Source organism: Amyelois transitella, chromosome 25 (assembly GCF_032362555.1).
Source record: "Amyelois transitella isolate CPQ chromosome 25, ilAmyTran1.1, whole genome shotgun sequence".
Classification (NCBI taxonomy): Eukaryota; Metazoa; Arthropoda; class Insecta; order Lepidoptera; family Pyralidae; genus Amyelois; species Amyelois transitella.
The window spans coordinates 2,253,087-2,278,431 of NC_083528.1; the positions used below are offsets into that span (position 1 = coordinate 2,253,087).

General features: G+C 34.4%; 1 protein-coding gene across 4 annotated transcripts in view; it reads left to right on the plus strand.

Moving 5' to 3' along the window:
- The window catches only part of LOC106142769 (uncharacterized), a 537,134-nt gene that overhangs the window by 500,810 nt on the left and 10,979 nt on the right, over nt 1-25,345 (plus strand). For 3 of the 4 annotated variants that reach the window (XM_013344648.2, XM_060951672.1, XM_013344649.2), the window contains one exon: nt 19,923-20,058. In XM_013344648.2, coding sequence (XP_013200102.1) covers nt 19,923-20,058 — 136 coding nt within the window. Of the gene's footprint in view, nt 1-17,196; nt 17,336-19,922; nt 20,059-25,345 lie in introns of those variants that run through there. The other variant, XM_013344650.2, reaches the window with a different exon arrangement.

Genomic DNA, 25,345 nt, shown 5'->3' on the forward strand with positions numbered 1-25,345 from the left:
GTACTCAGTCTATATAAGTACATAGGTACTTTTCCGTAAAATATCATATTGTTATCGTACGCTTCGAAGAAAATGTTCTTCGTGTAATAAAAAAATATGTTATTCATTAAGTATAAGTCTGTTTGCATGTAATCTCATAACAATATCTTCACAGAAATAGACTATTTTAGGATATGAGATTATGGTGGTTATTCCAAGAAATGCTGGAGTCGCTCATTGTAGCGCACAAGTAGCGCCATCTCTTGTCGAATAGCAGAACTTCGTATGTGTGAATCACGCTTGTTTTTCTACACTGTGCAAATTTTGTCTGTGTAATTTACTGCCATTATTAATATACATTTGCTATTATATGCCAAATTATTTATTAGTACAACAAATAAACATTTTTTTCTGCTAGCAACCTGCCGCTATATCTAAATCTCAAAGCCATCGTATCGAACGTAGTTTATGTGTGTGTTAAAATTGTGCCGCCCAAATCGTAGCGTATACGCAGAATGTTTATTATTACTAAATAACATACAACAATATATTAATTTCACTGGACCGTAACATCAAAAGATCCCCACAGAATCACATCTTGGGAACAATACTCGATATTTGTGTCTCAATACTTATATTAGCCTGACCTTAATCACCTTGTTATTAAGGTTGATAACAATTATCATTTTATTGTATATAACATTATTTTTATATACAGTATTAAACTTATTAACTAAAAACATTATACCACTCTTTCCTAACGTGGTAGGCAGAGACTACACCTTTCCACTTGCCACGATCCCTGCATACTTTTTTCTCTTCATCTGCATTCATGACTTTCTTTATGGAAGCTCGTCGGTTAAGGGCTAGGTTCTTCCAATGATTAATTGAAGTTTCCTTGTCAATACAGTTTTGATTATTTCAATTGATTTCCAATTTCTAACTCACTTTCAACCCAATTAAATAATTTATCATTATTTAATTATAGACATGTTTAAGTATATATTTTAAGCTACAGCAACTTATAATTAACAAGTACGTATAAATCTAACCATATTTTCCAAACAAACGCAAGCACAAAAGTATTAATTTTTTATTTTCCCTCGTCGAAACATAAAACTTATACGCCCGTTGCCTAAGATACCGTAAAAAAAAATAAACATCTTATTTCAAAATTACCAATTAAAAAGTAATGCGCGTTCCGAAAACAAAAAAAGAGACTTTAAAACCGCGCCCAATCCAAACACTCGACATGTGTAAGCGAACGTTGTCTATATCCGTAGTTAAAGCATAAACAAAAATCATAAACAAGACGTTCTATTTTTTATTTCGAACTCAGTTTTTTTATGAACTGCCAAAATCACTAACGAAGTATTAATTAGAAATACATACATTGTAATACAGTCTTGATAAAACTTAACGGCCACGTTCAGCTGTATGGCTTAATGATGGAATTGACTAAATAGTGCCATTCGAAATAGTAATGCTGCCAGCATTCTGGGCATACTGCCGTAAGTCAATGCAGGGACTGTACAATTTGTAAATTTAAGTTAGTTAGAAGATCATGTTAATTATATTGCTTTGTACCTATTTTTGAAAAGTCTTTTATATACTTGCTCTTAAGCAAGCGTTGCTCATGTCAGTCGTTCAAGCGTAAACAAAAACCATAAACAAGCCTGTACTTTATTCTATTTTCAAACTCAGTTGTAATCTGTCAAAAACACAAACCAAGTAACTAATTAACGGAAATCCTCATTGTTTTTTTTTTTTATAAAGTCGAAGTATAATCTGTGATTAATATTTTTTAGTGTTACAGTCTTTCGTTCCTAAGTTCTTTTGTTTAATTATACCGATTTCTCATAATATTAAATCCTATCATCCCTGCTTCACTGTTTATAAATGAAATTACTATTTATGGGTGAACATATAATAAGTACTTACTTTTAGCCCGCGGCTTCATCCGCGTGAAATTTTCCCTATGTCCTTCTCTGTACTATATGCTTTCATTCTGTGGTTAAAATTTTATCAGTATGATGTACTAATTCACCTGTTTAAATGATTAGTTAATTAAAAATAACCCTGTACTATAGAGAGGGTAATAATAGAGATAATAGTTAATTATTATTTTATCTAAACTACAACATTAATCGTAGTCGTAAAATAATAACGATGTTGCCATAAAAACGGACTTTAAAAATTTCAAATTACGCAGTTAAAAGCGCTTGAGACGATGTACTCATTTTCATTATTATCATTTAATTAGTCAGTAAGATGGCGGTTAATAAGAGAAGTCTGTAATCCTTCTTTTAAAATCACGTCTTTGTCCCTTGCGAGGTAGACAGAGGCAACAGTCTCGAAAAGACTGAAAAGCCACGTTCAGCTGTATGGAATGATGGAATTAAGATTCAAATAGTGACAGTTGGCTAGCCTATCCCGAGTTTATTAACCTTTTTTATTGAATTCATATCTTACATTTACTATTTATTTATTCAGGTCAAGCGAATACAAAAGTGCTTAATTGAATATGATTCTGTTACTCGCTCAAGCGATCATAATAGTTGATAAGCTATTTCTTTGCCGTTCTAATTAAATCAGCTGTCTCTTTCTATTACTACCTATATAGAAAAAGTAGCTTTCTCGTTTCAATAACAGATGGAGAGCATGTTTATATATATTTTTAACAATGGCTGCGTTTAGAATAACAACTCAAACGTGAACAATTTCTCGTGTGTAGCATTTTTACTTTCACTTTTTTTTGCAATTTTCTTTAGTTTCCAATTTGTGTCAGTGTATGTACGGAGAGAGAAACTCCTAAACTATAAGGTTTAAAAAAATTACGTTAATTCAAAATATTTTTTGTACACTAGCTTTCCGCCCGCGGCTTTACCCGCGTGGAAAGTACCCTATGTCGATCTCCACATTTGTAGGCATGTAAAATTTCATGGAGATCGGTTCAGTGGTTTTGACGTGAAAGACGTAAAAACAAACACACTTGCTCATTTATAAAACAAGTATGTTTTTATTATAAAAAATTGGTAGGTACTTATAGTATTATTGAATTAGTTTCTTCCATAGCACAAGCTTTAAAGTAGACACTTACTCGTAGTATGGGGTTTGTTTACCCGTACAAATATATTTATTTATTTAGTAATAGGAAGGGAAAGGTATATAAACGTGAGATTCTTCTTATAGGCGACGGCCTAGCAACCTGTCACTATTTGAATCTCAATGCCATCATTGAGCCATTCAGCTGAACGTGGCCTTTCAGTATTTTAAGACTGTTGGCTCTGTCTACGCCACAAGAAGTACAAAATTAATTAAATGTATATAGCTCATCACACGAGAATCAGCCATACCAAGTATTCTTGCATTCTTATCAATTATCAATTACTTAGTATCTTACTAAGTAATTGATAATTGTCTTTTTTTAGGTTTTAAATTACTCAATTCAGCTCTAAACGTCCACAAACAGTATCAAAAATTAGCATAAATAAGTATTTTGTGCACTAAAAATATATATCTTACAGAAACGAGTCTGTAGCAATAGCAACTAATATTGCAACTTGCTAAACGTAAAGCTCAAGATCCGAATTAAAGTTCAACTCAAACATCATTTCGTCCCAACGAAGCGCTATTTGTGAAACTTCCAAAGCGCTTTTACAACGACTGGCAATTCATTTTTGGATCACATTAAATAGGCTACAGATATGACCCTTCGAAAAAATGTTACCGTTTGTTTTCGTCGACGCGTCTTCATTTAATATGTTACTGGTGGTCGCCCGCGACTTCCTCCGCCTTATTTTTTTATAAATACATAGGTATATATATATAGTCACGTCTATAGCCTTTGCGGGGTAGACAGGGCCAACAGTCCTGAAGAGACTGACAGGCCACGTTCAGCTGTTTGGCTTTATGAATTTTAAAGTATTATATATTTCCAATGCCTAAGCTATATTACTGCAAAGTATCATAAAATACGTTCATTAGTTTTTGCGTGAAAGTGTAAAAAACACACACATCCTTATAAACTTTAAAAATGTATCAAAGTAGGATATTCTTCTTCTACAGTTACGCTTCAGAATCAGTAGTTGATTTAATTAATAATGATTGTGTCCTATTTTGAAAATAAATGTTTGCCGGACGAGTTATGCGATGCTTGAACCCACTAAAACCACATGTGTAAAAACTTATCTCGACTTATCCAGTCTCTGGAGAGGACGCGACCGGGAATAATGCCACTACAATGACGATGCTTTTCTATGCCTTCCATATTCTGTGTTCAGATCACAGTATATTATATGGTCGAAAAACAAAGATATAAAACTCGGCAGTTCGGAAATTTTTCAGTTAAACTGTTATTGAAGTGAATGATTTTATATAATCCATGTTCATACTTCAATCAGAAACTTCAATAGTTACAGAGAGAAAATATTTGTCATTTTGTTTGTAAATAAACTAAAAGTCTACTAAGAAGGTACCAAATATATCATTTTATGATATTTTATTTATGATCTTATCATTTAAATAATATGCTTGTTTTAATAAACTTATATACCTTCAATTTCTTTATAAAAAAAATGGCTGTCTAGTCCTGTGACTATAACATTTTCTCTGACTAAAAAGTAATTCAAAGGAAAGGCTTGGGACTAAAAAACTTGAGATTCTTCTTATAGGCGATGGGCTAGCAACCTCTCATAATTTGAATCTCAATTCTTTCATAAAGCCATACATCTGAACGTGGCCTTTCAGTCTATTCCAAGTCTTTTGTTCCGTCTACCCCGTAAGGGATAAAGACGAAAATTGAATGTTTGTGTTTGTAATAAATACCATTTAGTCGCGCTGCAGTCTTAAATTAAACTTCGCCGGTCATACTTTTAAAATGCCCCAAAATGCCATTAAGAGACGCCCAATCCCTTCTTTCCGTCGCTTCATAACACGGATCACCATAACTTATTTTGTTTCAAACTATTTTTAGTGAAGGAAGTGTTTTTTCTTAAGTGGCTGTTGAGTTCGGTAAATTATTCTGCGGCTGTGTGTACTAGGCGTTAAGTTATTATAAAGCTTATGTAGAGCGCGCATTTTGAGCAGCGTCCGAAAAAAAACGAGGTATTTAGGTAATTTAATTGATAAAATATGCATGTTAAAGGTTGAGGGTTATAAAATTACTAGACGCATACTATAAAATGGTAAACGTCACGTCAACGGGTGTTGTTCAGTATAAATGAAAGGGCTGCCTGGCTTTAGTCCCGGTTGCATCCTCACCTCTGGCGAGGAGCCTTTGACCAATTTACTTCATACAACCTCATCAATCAAACTGAATACGTTTTTTAAAATTTTATTTTATAATTGGCTATTTTTATTTTAGGTCTTAATAAAAATTATCAACAAACCATCAAACTTTCATTTATATTAGATCATTATTACAATATATTGAAATTAAAAAAAACAACTTCTATTTATTACTGTCGTCCTCAATTCCACGTAACATTGGTAATTGCGCGCTCCACAAAAGCATTGTCACTCTTAACTTGTTTTTGTTACTTTTTAAAACTGCGTTCCGATCTTCAGCGGCGGCGCGGCGTGAATTCTTATTTTCTTTTTGATCTCTATGGATTTATGTTACTAGGGTTTTATAGTCGAGCTCCTGGTTGTACTGAATCATAATTTTATATACACACTTAGGTTTCTTGTGATAAAGTGCCATTTTACAGTAAAAAAAAATATATTCTGTCTTTGTGTCAGTTTTAGAGTGGGTCTAAGTTTTATCTTTGCAAACAAAAATATATATCTTCTTGTTCTAATATTATAAAAGTTGAAGTGCGTTTTTGGCCACCTTTCACGTCAAAATGGCTAAAACGATCGTCATGAAATGCATATATCCAGTATGGAATATGGAATATGACATAGGATACATAGTTTTAACGCAAGCGGAGCTGCTAGCAAAAGCTAGTACGATACAAAATTTTAGTAAATAATTTTAATCCGAAGCTTCGCTCAGGTAGGAATTTCTTGAAAAAAAATACCCAAAATGATTCCCCTTCCTAATTAAAAATAAATATGTACGGGACATGCCGTGTGGTTTAGGGGATAGGTTTTCCTAATTTGGGATTCCTCTTATAGGCGATGGGCTAGCAACCTGTTACAATTTCAATCTCAATTCCATCATAAAGCCATACAGCTGAACGTGGCCTTTCAATGTTTTCAAGACTGCTGGCTCTGTCTCCCCGCGAGGATTATAGACGTGACTATATGTATGTATATATATATGTGTATATACGAGACTAATCACACAGGTTGAGCTAGCCTCAAAGTAAGTTCGAGACCTTGTTTCGGCATTATTACTAAAAAAAGCAAATATCGTTCTATTACGTTATAAAAATATGTGTTATTGTCAAGGAAATAACAAGGTAAATAAAGGCAAAATAACTTATTATGATTGAGCACATTATTTCTTATACTATACCCTTTCTCCAACTCGCGTGATTAATATGATAAAGCCTATTTCACACATGGACGAACTCGCTGTAAAGGATCTTAAGAATGGACCACACAGTGAGACATTGGATACCATGAACTAATATAGGTCAGGTTCCCCAGAAAAAGTTGTGGAGGTCAGACGGGAGTCGCTTCGTGTAAAAACTTGCCTGACCCAAAATTACAAAAATGTATTGGTTTCCTCGCGAAGTTTTCTATCAAATGACAACATTTGTTCTTTTTTTTGTTCTTCCCCATTTTATATCTCCCGTGCATGTCGTTTAAGGCGACTAAGGGTAAGTACTAATAAACATGGGATTATTCTTATTGGGCTAGCGACCTGTCACAATTTGAATCTCAATTCCATTTTAAGCCCAACAGCTAAACGTGGCCTTTCAGACTTTTCGAGACCATTGGCTCTGTCTACCTCGTAAGGGATAAAAACGCGATTATTTGTCTGTAAGTCTAATTAATATTTGTTGTTTGGTAACACCATGTGTAATATCGCCCTATAATCATAACAGAAATCATAATTATCGTGGCAAGACTAATTCCTCAGTATTTATTATCTTTCGTTGAAGCTGCTCATAATTATAGGAATCCATCTGGCAGGGGTTACCAGGTCAATCGATATTGCATGCTCGTGTGGTTTTTATATCTTACGGGGTAGACAGTACCAATAAATACTGAAAGGCCACGTTCAGCTTAATGAAGTAATTGAGAATTAAAACCGCCTTTTTTTCTACATCTTTGGTAATAGGTTGCTAGCCAATCGCCTACAAGAAGAATCCTTAGTTTAGTAGCCTTTCTCTTTTCCTTGATTAGGTAGGTTCCACCTTCCAATCTCTCCGATCTGGGTAGGAACTGCTTCATATGAGGTTCCTGGACAAATTAGTTAGTCGCCTTAGGTCCCTAAAAGACTATGGGAATTGATCCTGTGTACTGTGTTTAACTTTAAATATCGTTGTCAAGTGAAGATAATTGTTTATCAGAGAAAAGACTCCATTAGTAAAGCTAATCACAAGTATTCATTAATGGACTAACGAAATCTTAAGCAAAAAGACGAGATCCCGGCAAATGTGTAGATTAGGGATGTGGTCGATTGAAACTCTTAACATGTATCGATGAAACTGTTACGCTAAATCTTATTAGGTGTAGAAAATTCGCTGCTTTTATGCTTAATCTTATTTATTATTTATTTACTAATTTATGTACACAGAAAACATCGAGACTGATAAATACAAGAAACAAAATGACAAAGGTTCTGCATATTTCAAAAGAACCTTATTCCATAATTAAGCCGTAGAGCTAAACGTGGCCTATTTCATTATTACCAAGACTGTTGGCTCTGTCTTCCCCGCAAGTGATAAAGCCTGATTATATGTATTTATGTATGTATGTGTCATTATTTACCATGATGAAAGGTCAGGTCAGGGTAAGTACTCTTACCCTAAAACGACGAGCTTGCATGAAGAGAGTGATAAATGTGAATGAAACGAAAGAAGTATACAAGGATCGTGGCATGGAAAGATGTAATCTCTGCCTACCGTTATCCGCATGTAAATTATAACAATTACTTTTTATCCCCGAATAATTATCTATGCCAACAGTCCTGAAAGACTGAAATACCACAATGAACTGTTTGGCTTAATTATAGAATTGATGTAAGTAATAATGATATAGTTAAATTTTCATTATCAATAACAGACAGTAATAATAAGCTTATTCAGAGAGAATAATATATCATTAGTTAAATTACTTCTCAGTATATGACCGCATGAGCGAATACAAACAGCCTATTCAATTAAGTGATCAAAATATATATATATGTTATTATTATTAGTACATAGTATATATGTTGTATGTACCTCTAAGGATTTCTCGACGTAACAGAAAATTTTCTACTTTTATACTTACATACGTCTTTATCCCTTGCGGACCCAACAGTCTTGGAAATACTGATAGGCCACGTTCAACTGTTCGGCTTGATGATAGAATTGACATTCATATAGAGTCAGGTTGCTAACCCGTCGCCTAAAAGAATCCCATGTTTATAAGCCTATCCCGTAGTCGCCTTTTAGGTATTAAAAAGATATTGCGAAAAATGACAAAAAGAAGTCAAACTTGTCCTCCTTTAGAATAATGTCTGTCTGTATGTTTGAACTTGCATCACGCGAAAACTTTCTCCGATTTGATTACGGCTTTTTCTGATAATACAAAAATCTTTATCCCTTATTCTCCCTTTATCCCTTAAGGGGGCAATTCAGGGGACCAACATATCTTCGTTTATGCGAACGAAGTCGCGGGCAACTAGTTTATACAGCACAGCTTGTTTATAAAACTTATACATACATACAATCTCGGCTATCCACGTTACGAGGTTAACAGAGTCTCGAAAAAACTTAGGCTTATAAAATTTGTTGACAATTTTTTTCGCTAAATTAATTATCAGCATACAAATATATCAATGGAAAGTCGATCAGCCCTGATAACAACTTCATTTGGTAAATTAAAAAGTATTTTAAGTGTAATTTTCGTATAATCCATACCTGACAAAAAGTAATCTCACATTTTGGGAAATTTCCACGAAACGATTCGTCGCGTTGTTCAGTGGAAAAAAAAAAGAATTCTTGTAAATAAGAAAAATTCTCAATAAAAGAGGCTTATATCGTTTTAAGTTTACTGAATGAAAACAACTTTGATTAACTTTTCTTTGATCAATGTTTACTTCCTTCATCAATTTTTCAGATATTTTCCTTTATATTTCCTTTTTTTTTGTGATTACATGAACAAGTCTTTATGTGAACAACAATAAATGAACGCTTTGAATTAAATCAGATTCTTTCTTTCATAGAGAGACTGTTAAAGAGGTGTAAATTGTTGTACCTTGAAAATAAATAATTGGACGTACACGCATACATATAGTCACGTCTTTGTCGCTTGCGGGGAAGGCAGAGCCAGCAACCTTGAAAAGACCTTGATTAGGATTACTCCACATCTTTTCAATGGATGTCGTTAAAGGCGACTAAGGGAAAGGCTTATAAGCTTGGGATTCTTCTTGTAGGCTAGAAGGGCTAGCCTGTCCTTATTAGAATCCTAATTCAATGAAATTTTTAGTTGTAAGAATTAATTGTATAAAAGTAAGTAAGATTGTTTTTAATTCAATTGGACAGATATATAACAATTAAATGTTACTACTCATTGTAAAAAATAGATAAAAACAATTAAAAGCCTACCCCCTTAGTCGCCTTTTACGACATACATGGAAAATAGTGGTCCTATTGTTTCTTCTATTCGTGCCGGTTACGGTACTAACTAAATCTTGATATTAAATAAATCAAAGATTTTCACTATGTGATACTAGATAATCTATCGACTCCACAAATCCCATCACTAAAGGGTTACCGTCGACGCATACAAGTTATCGAGGGTTATCAAGAATTTGACGAAGTTTGCTGGAAACTTGTCAGTAATAGGCATTTCCGGGGTAGCAAGCGGTCGTTTAGACATCGACCCGCTGAACGGGAACTTACACAGACAAACAGACAAGTTATTCAGTCTTTTTAACTACTTAATTACTAAGTTTCTAGTATAAATAATACTAGAAACTTCTAAATTTCATGTGTACAAGTCACCTTTATATCACGTTTACATTACGTCTATATATTTTATATATAGTCACGTTTATATCCCTTGCGGGGTAGACTGGGCCAACGGTCTTGAAAAGACTGGAAGGCCACGTTCAGCTGTTTGGCTTTATGATGGAATTTAGATTCGGATAGTGACAGGCTCGCCCGCCACGAGAGAAATCCCAAGTTCATAAACATATACCTTAGTCGCCTTTTACGGCATCCATGGGAAAGATATGGAGTGGCTCTATTCTTAAGTTTCAGAAACCGCATAGCACTCTAAATTTCATGTAAATAATTGTTGGGATTTTTTGGGATTGGTATAACACGTAATAATTTGGATCAAGGGAGTAGTTACACAAGTGATTATCCCCTTAATCACCTCTAACTTCAACCAAGGGAAAGAGATGGATGTGTTAGCATTCAAAAGTGTCAGAAACATTTATGCTCATTAAAGTATTTTTTTTTACGTATTTTTTAAGAAAATAGGTCAGTCAGAAACGGCCGCTTGACTTTCGTCACGAATTCATTTGCGAAGCCAACAAAAGAGCTCTAACACAAACAAAAGACTATTAATAAAATGGTATTTTTTTCGATCAAGAAGAAAATTAACGTGAGCAAATTCCACGAAAACGGGAGTGTACTGAATAGCGAGGTCTAGAGGTAAAGCTGTCTGTGTTGACTTATAAATTCTACAAACATACATACATAGTCACGTCTATGTCCCTTGCGGAGTAGACAGAGCCAACAGCGTTGAAAAGACTGGAAGGCTACGTTCAGCTGTTGGCATTAATGATGGAATTGAAATTCAAATAGCGACAGGTTGCTAGCCTATCGCCTACAAGAGGAAGTACCAAGTTTAGTTAGCATTCCTTTAGTCGCCAAGTTTATACGACATTCTCTTAGTCGCCTTATAACGACACTAGCTGTGCCCGCGACTTCGTCCGCGTTGAATAGTTATTTTGGCACCATTGAAGCCCTCAATGATGAATAATTTTACCCGTATTTTTTCACATTTTCCATTATTTCTTCGCTCCTTATAGTTGAAGCGTGATGTTATATAGCCTTAAGCCTTCCTCGATAAACGGTCTATTCAACGCAAAAAGAATTTTTCAATTAGAACCAAGTAGTTCCTGAGATAAGCGCGTTCAAACAAACAAACTCTTCAGCTTTATTATATTAGTACCTATAGATTCATGAGAACGATATAAGTATCTTTTATCTTTAAATAAAACCTTTACAGCCTTATCTCTGTTTAATCTCTCTTCTAATCTGTGGGGGAAGTTCGTGGGGCGCTGAAATATTAAATCGTAATACGAACGTTGGCAACAGTCAAGTTGAATTGATATTCTTGTATGTTATAAGAAATCGAGAAGATTTCATATTTAATGCAGTTATATTTCCACCGAATTTCTTGTGGGGATTCATAATATTGTTGTGTTTTGGCACCCTTGAGAGAAACGTTATTCTGGGGCACCAAAGGCCTTAGGATGTTAGAAAATCGCTAAGTTAGTTACGATTGGGGAAACATCGTGAGGAAACCTGCACATTAAGTTAACTGAATGTGTTTCAAATAGTGACAGGTTGCTAGCCCATCGCCTAAAAAAAAGATCTCAAGTTAGTAAGCCTATCCCTTAGTCGCCTTTTACGACATCCATGGGAAAGACGGCCTCTGTGGCGCAGCGGTAATACGCTTGTCTGTGACACCGGAGGTCCCGGGTTCGAATCCCGGTCAGGGCATGATGAGAAACGAACTTTCTCTGATTGGACTGGGTCTTGGATGTTTATCTATCTTAGTATTAATTATAAAATATAGTATCGTTGAGTTAGTATCTCGTAACACAAGTCTCGAACTTACTTCGAGGCTAACTCAATCTGTGTAATTGGTGCCGTATATATAAAAAAAAAAAGAGATGGAGTGGTCCTATTCTTTTTTGTATTCGTGCCGGGAACCACACGGTTATTAATTGTACTTATGTAAGTAAGTTATAAATGCTTATGTTTAGAGTGTCATATTCCAACATTCTCCTATGAAATAATACTAAAGCTACAATCACTCACACTATATCACACACACTTCTCTTCGTAACCGCAGCTTTACCCTATGATCAAGTTATATCTAAGCCCTATCCGCCGCTACTTAGTTGTAATAAGTTACCTCTAAGTAACATTACCTTCACTTTGAAGTTGAAACAGCCTTAAGTGTCTCTGAAAGCCACTGAAACGTACAAAATGCTGAGGAAATGGCACGCGCGTATCGTTATATCGAATTCTACGAAGAAAATTATGAGTTTTTCTATAGAATATAATGAGTTTTTGGGAATTAGATGTTTTATAAAATCAATCAAGTCAAATTGAATATGAAATATTTTTAAAGAAAGGTTACAGAATATTGTCTGTGCCTTGTTTATTTCGGCTCTATAGACTAGGACGCCGTATCTAAAAAGTAGATGTCGTAAAAGGCAAATGAACGTATGCGAATTTTCTCCTAGTGCACAAATGCGTTCATACATACATATATAAAAATACGCCTCATACCCTGAGGGGTAGGGAGAGGCCAAATCTTTACATTATCTAACCCCGTCCAAGGAGCACGCAACCTGGACAAGACAAGACAAGACAACCTTGCGGGGTAAACAGAGCCAGCAGTCTTAAAAGAGCGATGGCCACCTTCATCTGTTTGGTTTAATGATATAATTGAGATTCAAATAGTGACAAGTTGCTAGACCATTGCCTAAAAGAAGAATCCCAAGTTTATAAGCATAGCCCTTAGTCGACTTTTACAACATCCATGGGAAAGAGTGGCCCTGTTCTTTTCTAATTGGTGCCGGGAACCACACGGCACTTTTATCTACAATTATAATTGTAGATTAAAGATGCATTTTCTAGCACAAAATTGCGTACTTTATTACTTAACCTGTATTACTTTGTGGTAATCTAATAGGTGCGGCGTAAATAAGGTAGGAGCTATGAACGAACTTCTAATAATATCTATTGTATCATACGGCTGGCCTTTATTAAACCCACTTGCAAAATATGGAGGGTTACAGAAACTATTTGTCTAATGAGATAGATGTCTTTTGATAAATCACGTGGAAATATGCGGTTATGTAGTGGTTACTTTTGAATAAGGTTTTTTTTTTTTATCTCATCGTCTTATTAAGTACTTTATCTTATTTAATAGTTTTACATTTTCATTATTAACTGATCGTAATGACGTATTTTTTTTTCTCCTTTTATAAGTTTACTTCCTCATGGGTTTATCTTCTTACGTACGGAAAGGGGTTTGATAAAGGAAATGAAAGGGAAAAACAGGATTTTGTGTATCTACTATACGAAGAGATGTGTTATAAAAAAGGATACATACATATGATCACGTCTATATCCCTTGCGGGGTAGGCAGAGAAAAGACTGATTGGCCACGTTCAGCTGTTTGGCTTATAGAATTGAGAATTAAATAGTGAAAGGTTGCTAACCCATCGCCTAAAAAAATCCCAAGTTATAAAAGCCTTTAAAACAAGGATATGTATAAAATATACCTGAAATATTTTTTTTTACAATAAATTTAATAATTACATATAGAGTTATATATTTCTATACTGTCTATATTTTTAACACGCAACCAATAATTGAGGATTCTTGATTTATTAGTTTCCTTTGTTCAATATTTTGTGTGGGAACGTAACTTTTAACAACATTCCGTATACAATTTTGTTGGTTAGTTGTAAAATATATTATTATATTTTTTATTAATATCTTGTACATAAGACAGATTTTAATGTTAATTAGATTTCGTTCATACTTAATTTTATTAAAATTATTTTGTGCTTGAAAAACTGTATCATATATAATAAATTTATACATAAAAATCATGCCTCTTTCCTGGAGGGGTAGGCAAAGATGTCTCTTCATCGACATTCATTATGTATGGAATGCTACTGCGCTGACTCTCTTCATGCAAGTTCGTCGACTTAGAGACTATATACATATAATCACGTCTATATCCATTGCGGGGTAGACAGAGCCAACAGTCTTGAAAAGACTGATTGGCCACGTTGGCTGTTTGGCTTAATGATAAAATTGAGACTCAAATAGTGACAGGTTGCTATCGTCTAAAAATCGTCTGAAAGAAGAATCTTACTTAGACTTCTTACTTTATATGTAATATATATTATGTAAATAAAATTCATATGTGAAATTTAATGCAAAAATCATCATACTATATTGTACCTAATTCAAATGACTTAAATCATCATGCTCCCAGACTCCACTCGAAACCAATTGATGAAGAAAGTACTTACTTCCCTTTTTTTTCAAGACCAATCAGTTTTAAATTATAATGAACAATACTTACGTCAATTGTAGATGTTCTAATTGAAGTGTTCCGTTGCAAACGACTACTAAAAATCACTACCAAGCATTTTTCAAGAAGCACTTTTTTATATTTAGAAAGAAAAATTAACTTAACTTTCAATAAAAAAAAATAAAAAGAATTTTCATATTATCCATGTGTCGTTTTGAATATAAATTTTAAAACTTTAAAAGATATTTTTCTTTATTACTTTGTGTGGTGTGAATTTATACATTCGTAATCTAAAATTCATTTCCTCTCATAATAAAAGGTTCATTTTACATAAGAAGTTTCTCTGAAACCGTCATGTAATCCGGATTCTAATGCGACGTTAGTCTAAGTTTGGTTTAATTTAGTGAACGAACAGTTAAACCCAAACCAAATCCTTGTTCTTAATACATACGTACATATAATCACGTCTTTATCCCTTGTGGGGTAGACAGAGCCAAATCGTCAAAAGACTGATAGACCACGTTCAGCTGTGTGGCTTAATGATAGAATTGAGCCCATCGCCTAAAAAATCCCAAGTTTATAAACCTGCTCTTAATACTAATAAATAAATCCTTTCTCAATTTAATTCTCAAAAGAACATAACAATTTCCAACTCGAAAGTTTTGCGGGCGAAAACAATTCTTACAATAAAAACTGAGGATTCCCGGAATACTTTTAAACAAAATGTTGGGAAAAAAATTCCAACTCAGGTAGCCGGCATCTTTTATGAGAAAAAGGAGCCATCTCCTTTTATTCGGTTCACAAAAAGACTTTGCAATCGGTTAAAAACTATAGCCGTCACTTGTTTTAGAGATTGAATAGAAAGAGAGGTAATATTTGAAGCTAAGTCTTATGTCTCTGAATCTCAGTTCTACCAATAAGCCATTCAGAATTTCAAATATACGTGGCTTTTGACTATTAGTTTAGGATAAACAGTCTATATATATATACACTGACTTTACAAAATCTGCCTTAACACATTTCAGGTACAAATTTTACTTTATAGGTAATAGTTAATAATTAGTTTGAGAATATAAATACGCATTCATAAAATTATTAACTATTAGTTTGAGTGTGGTTTTTAATTAGTCTCAAGTCGATTACCTGCTAACAATTTTGATTTCGATTTGAGATTTTGTAGTCTTCTAAAAAGAGCTTAATGGTTGACAAATTTGTCATAAGGACACAAAAATGCCGACGTATTTATCCAAGCTCGGAATCGAACCAAGGACCTCCAGCGTAGTCGACTGATAACAATTGCGCAACAGGGTTCCTCAGTTTTGAGTGATTCAATACAAATAACTAAATTAACATTCCAAAAACTATAGAAAAACATTATCTACCTGCTATTGTAGTCGCAACTGAGTCACAAGTTAACCGCAATGCTGCCAACTCTCTTCAACGAGAAGGCGCTAAATGTGTCCCTAAAAGGCGCCAGATTGACAAAACAACTCTCTAAAATATTCGAATATCGTTTGTTTGAAAAAAGCGCCAGATTACTGAATCTCACTAGGCGTTAAACTTAGAATTGGGGACGTTCACGTAACCAAAAAGCGCCAGATTTCGCGTTGAAATTGCAACGTAGGCAACACTGGCTAACCGCAAATATAATGATAATGGCAGCCTGGCCAAACTACAGGAAGCTATTGTTTGTATTTTTTTAATGCTGTCTGTGTCATTCGTGGAATTTGAATTTGGTTTCGATGATTCTACATTTGAAACTTTGTAACTAATGCCCAGTGTGAAATTAAGTTTTGATGATTCTTAATTTGAAACTTAATGCTTATCTATTGTAATTTGTTTAGTCTGTCTGCTTCGGCTAAAGTTTAGCTAGCTAGAGAGAATTGTACTTTATATCTGATTTAGGTAGACTATTGTACTCTAAACATATATACATAGGGGGTAGGCAGATCTATTAGAACCCTCTTAATTAGTGTAAAATTCCTACAAAAAATCATTTAGCAGTTTTTGTGTAAAATCGTTTCAAACATACATACACATAAACTTATACATTTATAACATTAACGTGATTTATGAAAAATAGGAACATGCTAAATGAGACACTAAATATAAAATTACTAGCTTAATAAAATCGTATTTCGTATATGGTTTTTGCTTTTCCGTTTACCAATAAATAAAATAAAGTCGTGATTTGTGTGTCATTGAGCTTCAGGCCTGAGTCAAGAGGCGTCGAACGCACTTCTATTGTTAAATGACTCTACAAGTGGTAACTGATGAATTATCCAATATTATGGATTGACCTTGCCCAAACATTCAGATAACTGGATGTGTAACCATGATCCAATATGAGTTAGGTTAGGTTGTAAAGGTTGCGTAGGTCAGACGGGAGTGAAAAATCTGACTCACCCAAACCAGGAGGAAGAAACTTATTTCTAAATAATTTCAATGCAATTATGAAATATAAATCAATTCGCTAATATGTTTTGATGCTAAAGATCTCCAATCTAGACATACCCGTATTATAATTAAGGTTGGTGGTCTAACCTAACTTTCCATCTAAACATACAAAATGGACAACTTGTAGATTTCATAAGAACAAGAATATTGCGTGTCAAGCGGCCTATTAGGACTGACAACCACCCGCTGAGCAGAAGCAAAATACCAACGATAAAAAGAAAAAAAAGAGCATAGTCTATGGACGAAAACAAAATGGACCGCACATATCATCTGTCATAAAAATATGAGCGCGCTTTCACTCCAGACCACTAGAAACGTCAAAATCTCAAATGTGGGTCACGGAACAAAGAGTACAAACGATAAACTTGCACGTAACAAAACACTATCGGCGCCATTTTAAGAACAATGGCGTTTTATCGCGTTCTAGTGAACTTTGAATTTGATAGCCTGTGAGAAGCGCAAACATTCGATTTTCGAGACATGACACTGGCCGGTAAGATTCGTGTTACAATTTCCTTTTACTTATTTTTTTGTGCAGGCCACACATAAACAAATTACGAAGCGCATTTAAATTTAGATTTATAAAATTAGTAGATAGGTTATTTTGAAACAATAAATTTAAACATGCTTTTTATTTATATTTTAATATTGCTATAACAAGATTATGTAACAATTTGTTTTTTTTAACAAATATCAGTATAGGCTGCCATTATGATGACTACATGTTTTTGTACCTATGTATGTATCTATTCTATACTATGAAAGAAGTGATTTTTATTCATTATTTGAAAACTCTCAACTATTCAAATACTTACTTACCAAGTTATATTTCAGTATGACCTCCTCGCAAAACCTCATTAAAAATTTAACATTAAATTCTCGTTACCTTTGACCCATATACTCGTAGCTATTTCTATACGGGCAACATAAACCTTCGGGAAAATCTGTAAAGCGTTACGTATTATGTTATGCTAAGAACCGTACATAGTCGTGTTCCTTATACGGAATTACACTTGAATTGCTATTTACATGTAATGCTTACTTAACCGTAAAGTCGAACACTGTGAACTTAATTCACAGTGTGCGAGCGGAATGGGCGAGTGGACTAGAAATACATTTTTAGAACTTCGCACCACCTTACCTTAGTTAGGCAAAAATATATTTTTTTATCTCTTGTTATTTTTATATAAAATCGCTTTCGCTCTCCAGTTCAATTACCATATATAAAAAAAATATTTAATTTAGATTTACATAAAAAAATAGGAACATGAATATGTAAAAATGTAATTTAACATGAATATGTTGAAACAAAATATCAAACAGCATTTTTAATTCACGTTATGTTCGGTATACAAATATTATTTCAACGTAAGCTAAAAAAAACTTGACGCAGACTTTTTCTTCTTCTAAAGCATATTTGTCAAATTTTCTCACCGTCTTTTAAGAATCACTTACTATCTCAGCTTTCAAACTGAGAATACCAACGAGAATACGCTCAAATTTAGATAGATAGACTCTTTTTTGCACCATAAGAAAAAGAAAAACTGAAAAAAAAACACAGGTAATGGCGGACTTATCGCTAAAGCAATCTCTTCCAGTCAACCTTAGGGTGGGAGGAAATTTTCATGCTCTTTCTCGTCCAATCTGAACAAAATAATAAGCATATATTTTCTGGTTATTGTAAACAAAACAATGATGTACTCAGGATGATGGTATTGTGGCAAAATTCCAAACATAATATTGCGATACACGACTGAGAATATTGTGTATGTGACATTTTTGGCCGTATGCTGTCTTGGAAAGTTGGATGGGTTTGCTTTCGTAAATCGGGCAATAACTTTTACTGCGCTATAAACGTGCAATACGGTTAATTCTTTGTGGGAAGGATGCGTTGATTCGTGTTTATGGGGATAATATTTTGTCTAGCTTTATTAGTAAAGAAGTTAACTTTATAAGTTTATTTATTTAATTTTATTATTATGATGAAGTACTTTATGATAAAGTTAAATATGTATTTTACGTACATGAAAACTTGCCGTTTTCTTATAATTATTTATTATTAACGTATTTCGAAGCATCACTTTGTATATAATTTAACTCATTTGTTTTTTAATATTATACACGATATAGCCAAAAACAAATATTATATATACGATACCAGCATAGCCAAAAAGAAATCTGAATTAATGTAACATTACTTGCGTTGCTCATATCTAAGCGGATAGTTTGTCATTAGTCATCTTTTTGAAAATTGACGCCCTCTTACGGCCGAAAGGAACATCAAAACCTCCAACAAAATTGCCAAATACTCGTTTCTCCGTTGAGAGCATCATAAATAAGCACGATAAGGATTTTCTTTCGTAATATACAGAAACCATAGCAATGAGCGCTTTGATATATGGTTTTCGGCAGATATTTTTTATTTGCTTAACCGACCAGCTATGTGGCCAGTTATGAATGTGGATGATGCGAAATAAGTATGCAGGGATCGCGACAAGTGAACAGATTTAGTCTCTGCCTTCCGCTCCAGGAAGTAGGCGTAATTCTATGTATATTTTTAGCTGAAAGCGTTAACAATTAGAGCGATAAGTTTTAAGTGTAAGACGATGAATCCTTTAATAATGAATTAAAATATTATCATTCTCTTGACTTTAATCCTCGTTAGGTCCTCAACTCTCTGAAGAGGAGCTCGGGATACTTCTGTGACTACGATCCTGGAGTTCAGGTTCTTACACGAAACGACTCCCGTCTGACCTCCACAATATTTGCAGGGTAACCTAAAGTTGGATCATGGGTACACATTCTATCGCTTAATGGACAGGTTTTCTCACGATATTTTGTTCTTTCCATAATGAAATTATCGTAACTCGTAATTATCGTCATTTGTACACGTGGCGGGATTCGAACCTGCGCATATCTCATTCAATTCCAATACTATAACCGCTCTTCTTCCTCCAGGCGACAATCCTGTCACGACTCCTCCCCTCTCTTCTATGAGGGAAACCCGATGTGCGCGACATAACCATGTTCCCTGCTTTAAAATGTATCACTTTATAAATCTGTGTGTTCGTCTGTTCCAGCCGACCCCCTGCCGGGCAAGCACGTGCCGCTTGAGAGCTATGAAAGTGAACTGGAGAAGGAACATGCGTTGCCCACTTCTGTGCCCAACGCTGATATCCTCAAGACCAACAGCAATCCCACTTATCATAAGCCCAGGTGAGTCAACTTATATTTTATTAAACATTACCAACACGACCGATTTAAAAAAATATTGACACACATAACAACATAAAATCACGCCTGTTTCCTGGAGGGGTAGGCAGAGACCACCTCTTTCCACTTGCCACGATCTCTGCATACTTCCTTCGCTTCAACCAGATTCATAACACTCTTCATGCAAGCTCGGCGGTTTCGGGTACCCTTGACCTGACCCTTTGCCAGGACGTTCTTAATTTGATCAAGATACGTTCGTCTAGGCCTTCCCACTCCGACCTTTCCCTTCACACTCTCCTATTAAATACTGACACACACATAGTTAAAAATACTGATAAGGACAAAGGAATGGTTTAAATTATTAAAAGCTAGCCGTAGAGGTATAACCTGAGAGAGAAATAGAGTTAATGTTACTCTTGAAGTCAGTGCAAATTTGATTGGTCCAACAGTTTTAAATTTTTTTGTTGCTTAACTACAAAAACTGATATAAAACCTTTCTCTCTATATATGTATTAGTATTAGTATTGGTAAAATTAATGGTGTAAAACCACTTCCTTGCATCCATCTCATCTCTTAACTCCAAAAACAAAAATTCTCCATTTAAGAAAAACGGAAATTAATACATTTTTAAAGGCTGCAATTGCTAAAGTGGCTGTAATTAAGAATTGAGTTAAAAATATATATATATTTATATATAAGATATATAAGACAATTCGAGAAGTAATTTGCATTAAAAATTTATTTTTATTTTACTGCGCCTGAGTGCACTCCATAATTGCACTAATCAAGAAGTTCTCTTATTATACCAAAATATAAATGTTACAGAACTGGCACACGTAATTGGCAAATAAAAAAAATATAGCCATAAGACTATTAAATTATAAATGTGTAACTAGGTTTGTCCGTCTTTCACGTCATAATCACTGAATTGATCTCTATGAAATTTTGGAGTACAGAGAAAGACAATGTATCACGCATATACCTTTATTACATAGGTACTCAGAACGCGAACACACTTCGTATTTTCATAGCTTACCCAAATTATTATACTCATGCCAATGTTATATGTACAAAAGTCTATATTTAACGTATTCCCGGATAAGCCTCTGGATTCTAGATCGATTTTGATAAAAAAAAATGTATGGAAATAGTTAATTATCCGAGGTCAAAGGCGATATGGAGATTTCGACAAGACCGAGACAACGAAAACTTCAGTTCAACGCGGGCTGCGGGTTAAACTAAAAAATTATAATATTAGGTACTTAAATAATTTATGACAATAAAATTTCAAGTTATACTTCTACGCCTACCATATTTCGCACCCTCGATTACTCTATAATTGTATGCGTTCCGTTGACGACTCATTTTGTTTAATTGGAAAGTTTCATACCGCCAGAAGCCCAGAACGGTGCTTTTAAAGATAGCTTTTGCACCGGGCTTTTTCTAATTTTTATCACTTTTTAATTATAATTTTTACATGTTACAGTAGCCAAAAGTGCAAGCTGTCAAATATCCGGTTAAAAAGAATGCATTGCACTTAAAATTTTTTTTATGCTGTGTATAGAAACAGGATATCTTTATTATATATAAACCCTTCTATTTTTACAAATACTTTCACTCGTTTTAGTCTAGTGCTTTTTTGCTATGATGGTTTTCAACGTTTCGCTTTTTATCCGATGCCAAAATAATGTCAAAATTATTCCTAATATTAAATACTAGCTGTGCCCGCGACTTCGTCCGCGTGAATTAGTTATTTTGGGCATCATTGAAGCACTCAAGGATGAATAATTTACCCCGTTTCTTTTCACATTTTCCATAATTTCTCAGTTCCTCATAGTTGCAGCGTGATGTTATATAGCCTAGAGCCTTCCTCGATAAGCAGTCTATTCAACACAAAAATAATTTTTCAATTCGAACCAGTACATCCTGAGATTAGCGCGTTCAAACAAACAAACAAACTCTTCTGCTTTATAATATTAGTATAGATTTCTATTATCAGTATGCCGAAATTACCACAAAAGCGAAGTTCCGGTCTGAACCTACTAATCAATAATACTGAAACCATACAATACGGAAATGAATCAGCGTTAATTCAAGATTCTAAGTTATTTCATTTATGAAACAAACAAAAGTTTGTTATTCAAATAAGGCTGCGAACATAATGATCAAGTTTGGTCGGACTGCCGCATTTAAAGTTGGTAGAAATTCTAAACACACAATAAATATTTGTAGATGTGGCACAAGTTAGTACCTACATACATAAATTCACGCCTCTCCCGGAGGGGTAAGCAGAGACTACATCTTTCCACTTGTCACGATCTCTGCATACTTCCTTCGCTTCATCCACATTCATAACTATCTTCATGCAAGCTCGGCGGTTTCGGGTACAAGTACCTGTGTAAAAAAAAAATCTTAATTGTAGACCGAAAATTTTTCATTATAAAGAAAAAGAAATAAGGTTTTTTTTAAATAATATTATTAAGTATTTCAATCAAATTGTTAAATTAAATAAACTTAACAATAACGAAAATAATAAGAATTAACTGCTATCTCATCGTTCTACATACCTAGCTTAAAAGCTCGTCTTAAAAGGAAATCAGTTTCAAATTCCTCATTAAGTTCTAAACAGCTACACGTGGCATTTCAGTCTCATTACGTATTATACAAAGCCAACAGTCTTGAAAAGACGCCACGTTCAGCTGTTTGGCTTAATGATGGAATTGAGATTAAAATAGGGACAAATTGCTAGTCCATCGCCTAAAAGAGGAATCTCAAGTTGAGTCGCCATTCCTTTAGTCGATTTTTACGACATCCACGGGTAAGATATGGAGCGGTTCTATTTTATTAAATTGCCGGGAACCACACGGCACGGTGTTAGATATTTGCGTGTTATAATTCTGTATCTTCGTTATTTTGGGAACTGCGCCTTCGACAGCGGTGATTGATCGAAAAAAAGTAAAGAAAAATGCTGAGTTTTCTTTGTCAAGTTCGATTTGGGTCAGAGTATTACTTTGTTCAAGTTGTGGATTGATTCGCGGAATTTATTAACATGTTCGCGGCCTATCACTCTGTTCAAGACTGTTGGCTCTGTCTACCCCGCATGGGATATAGACGTGACTATATGTTTGTTTGGTTGTAAATCTATAAATGCTACCCGTCCGTCGCCGGGCGGATCGCTATAGTCTTATTAACATGTAAGTGTCGGCCTTTATTAGTAAATATACCAATTATTTAAGTAAAAGTAATCTTACCAAAACCTAACCAAGTATAATGGACTCATGAACTCTTTATTAAGGTATTGGACTAACACTCTGTCACTATAATCTTAAATTTATAATTAATCCTCGAGCTGAAAGTACTTTCAGTGTCCAAAGTGTAGGCTCTGTCTGCATTACAATCGGAAAAAAAGTGAAATTCTGTGATCAAATTAGACAAATCTATCCTCTATTATTTGCATAGTCGCATTAAATTACAAAAATTCAACTCCAACAGTAAAAACTTCAAATGACAAACTATAAAGATCCAGTACTTACTAAATTAGACAGCTAGTTGGCCTAAAATACCCCGTTTTTATATAAAGAGGGTTAGTCATGTAAACGTAAGTTAACCCTCTTTTTACTGAAGGCTCGAGGGATGATTGGCATTGTAAAAAAAAAACTAATCTGTCATTCGTTGCAAATAGACTTCGTACGGTCGAGTGAAAAAGTCCGTACTTAATGTTCGTAGTGTAACGACTTTTGTACTCGATAGTAAATGTTTACTAAATTGATATGATATGCTTTAAATTAATTAAATTTGTTCAGTATGAAACTCGTCGCTTTTAAGGGATAGGTTTAGATTCTTCTTTTAGGCGACTATCTATTCTATCAGTAAGCCAAACAGCTGAACGTGGCCTATCAGTAATTTCAAGACTGTCGGCTCTGTCTACCCCGTATGTGATATAGACGTGATTATATGTAAGTATGTATGAAACTCGTGTTATTGAGTCAATGGTCATGTTGATTATTCGACAAGGCGTGTTGAAAATGAATTTAAAGATGTTCTTCTTCTTCACGAAAAAAAAAATCGTGAACCCCACAGAGCACTGAACCCGGCTATCTTCTCTGCTCGGTGCACGAACCGCAAAAGGGCGGAAAAGCTGTAAACCTAAATACCATTGGGTTTATCCCGAACGATTAACCCTTTGCCGTGTACTTAAGCGTTTATTATTATCGTAACTTTTTAATGTGAATGTAAAAAAAAAGAAAAAAAAACGGCCGTCTTACACAGGGGAAATAACATAATGTTATCCCAAGTTAATAACGTAAGATTATTAGGTATATTCTAGATATTACGGTGAAGAAAAATATCGTGCGAATACTTGATTATAATCTAATAGGGATAAGGTTCTACTGCTAAGGTTGCCGAGGTCATACAGGAGAAGCTTCGCTGACTGACTTAACCAATCCAGGATTATGGTATTATGCCGAGGAGTTCAAACTGGAGAGGTCCAGAGAGGTGAGGATGCAACCGGGACTTACGCCAGGATATAATGTTTATCTATATTGACATCTATATTGATATTGACGGCCTCTATGGCGCAGCGGTAGTACGCTTGTCTGTGACATCGGAGGTCCCGGGTTCGAATCCCGGCCAGGGCATGATGAGAAGAGAACTTTTTCTGATTGGCCTGGGTCTTGGAAGTTTATCTATATAAGTATTTATTATAAAATATAGTATCGTTGAGTTAGTATCACGTAACACAAGTCTCGAAGTAAGTTCTACTTCGAGGCTAACTCAATCAGTGTAATTTGTCCCGTATATATTTATTTATATTTTATATATTTAATTATCTATATGTATATATGGTTTTCCATCACCTCTATAATTTGATAAGGCCCGTTTCAAGAAAAATGGCGTCATGTCGCAACAAGAGTGTCTTGTTACAAAATTATGCGATGAATTAACACGAAATCGTGGATCGTGGACTTGAGATTAGCATAACTAACCACAGTTTAACTTGAGTAAGACTCAAGTTTGAGTCACGTATTTTATTAAAAACTTCGGTAACCCAAGAAATCATCGCATTTAAATGGTAATTCTAATGATTTGCGTAATCAGTGAGGTAATTAACGGTAGAAATAAAAGCCACCACATTTTTTTCAAATTAATGTCGTACAAGACGAATTATATAGCCTAAAGCCTTCCTCGATAAATTGTCTATTCGACGCAAAAAGAATTTTTCAATTCGAACCAGTAGTTCCCGAGATTAGCGCGTTCAAACAAACTCTTAAGCTTTATAATATTAGTA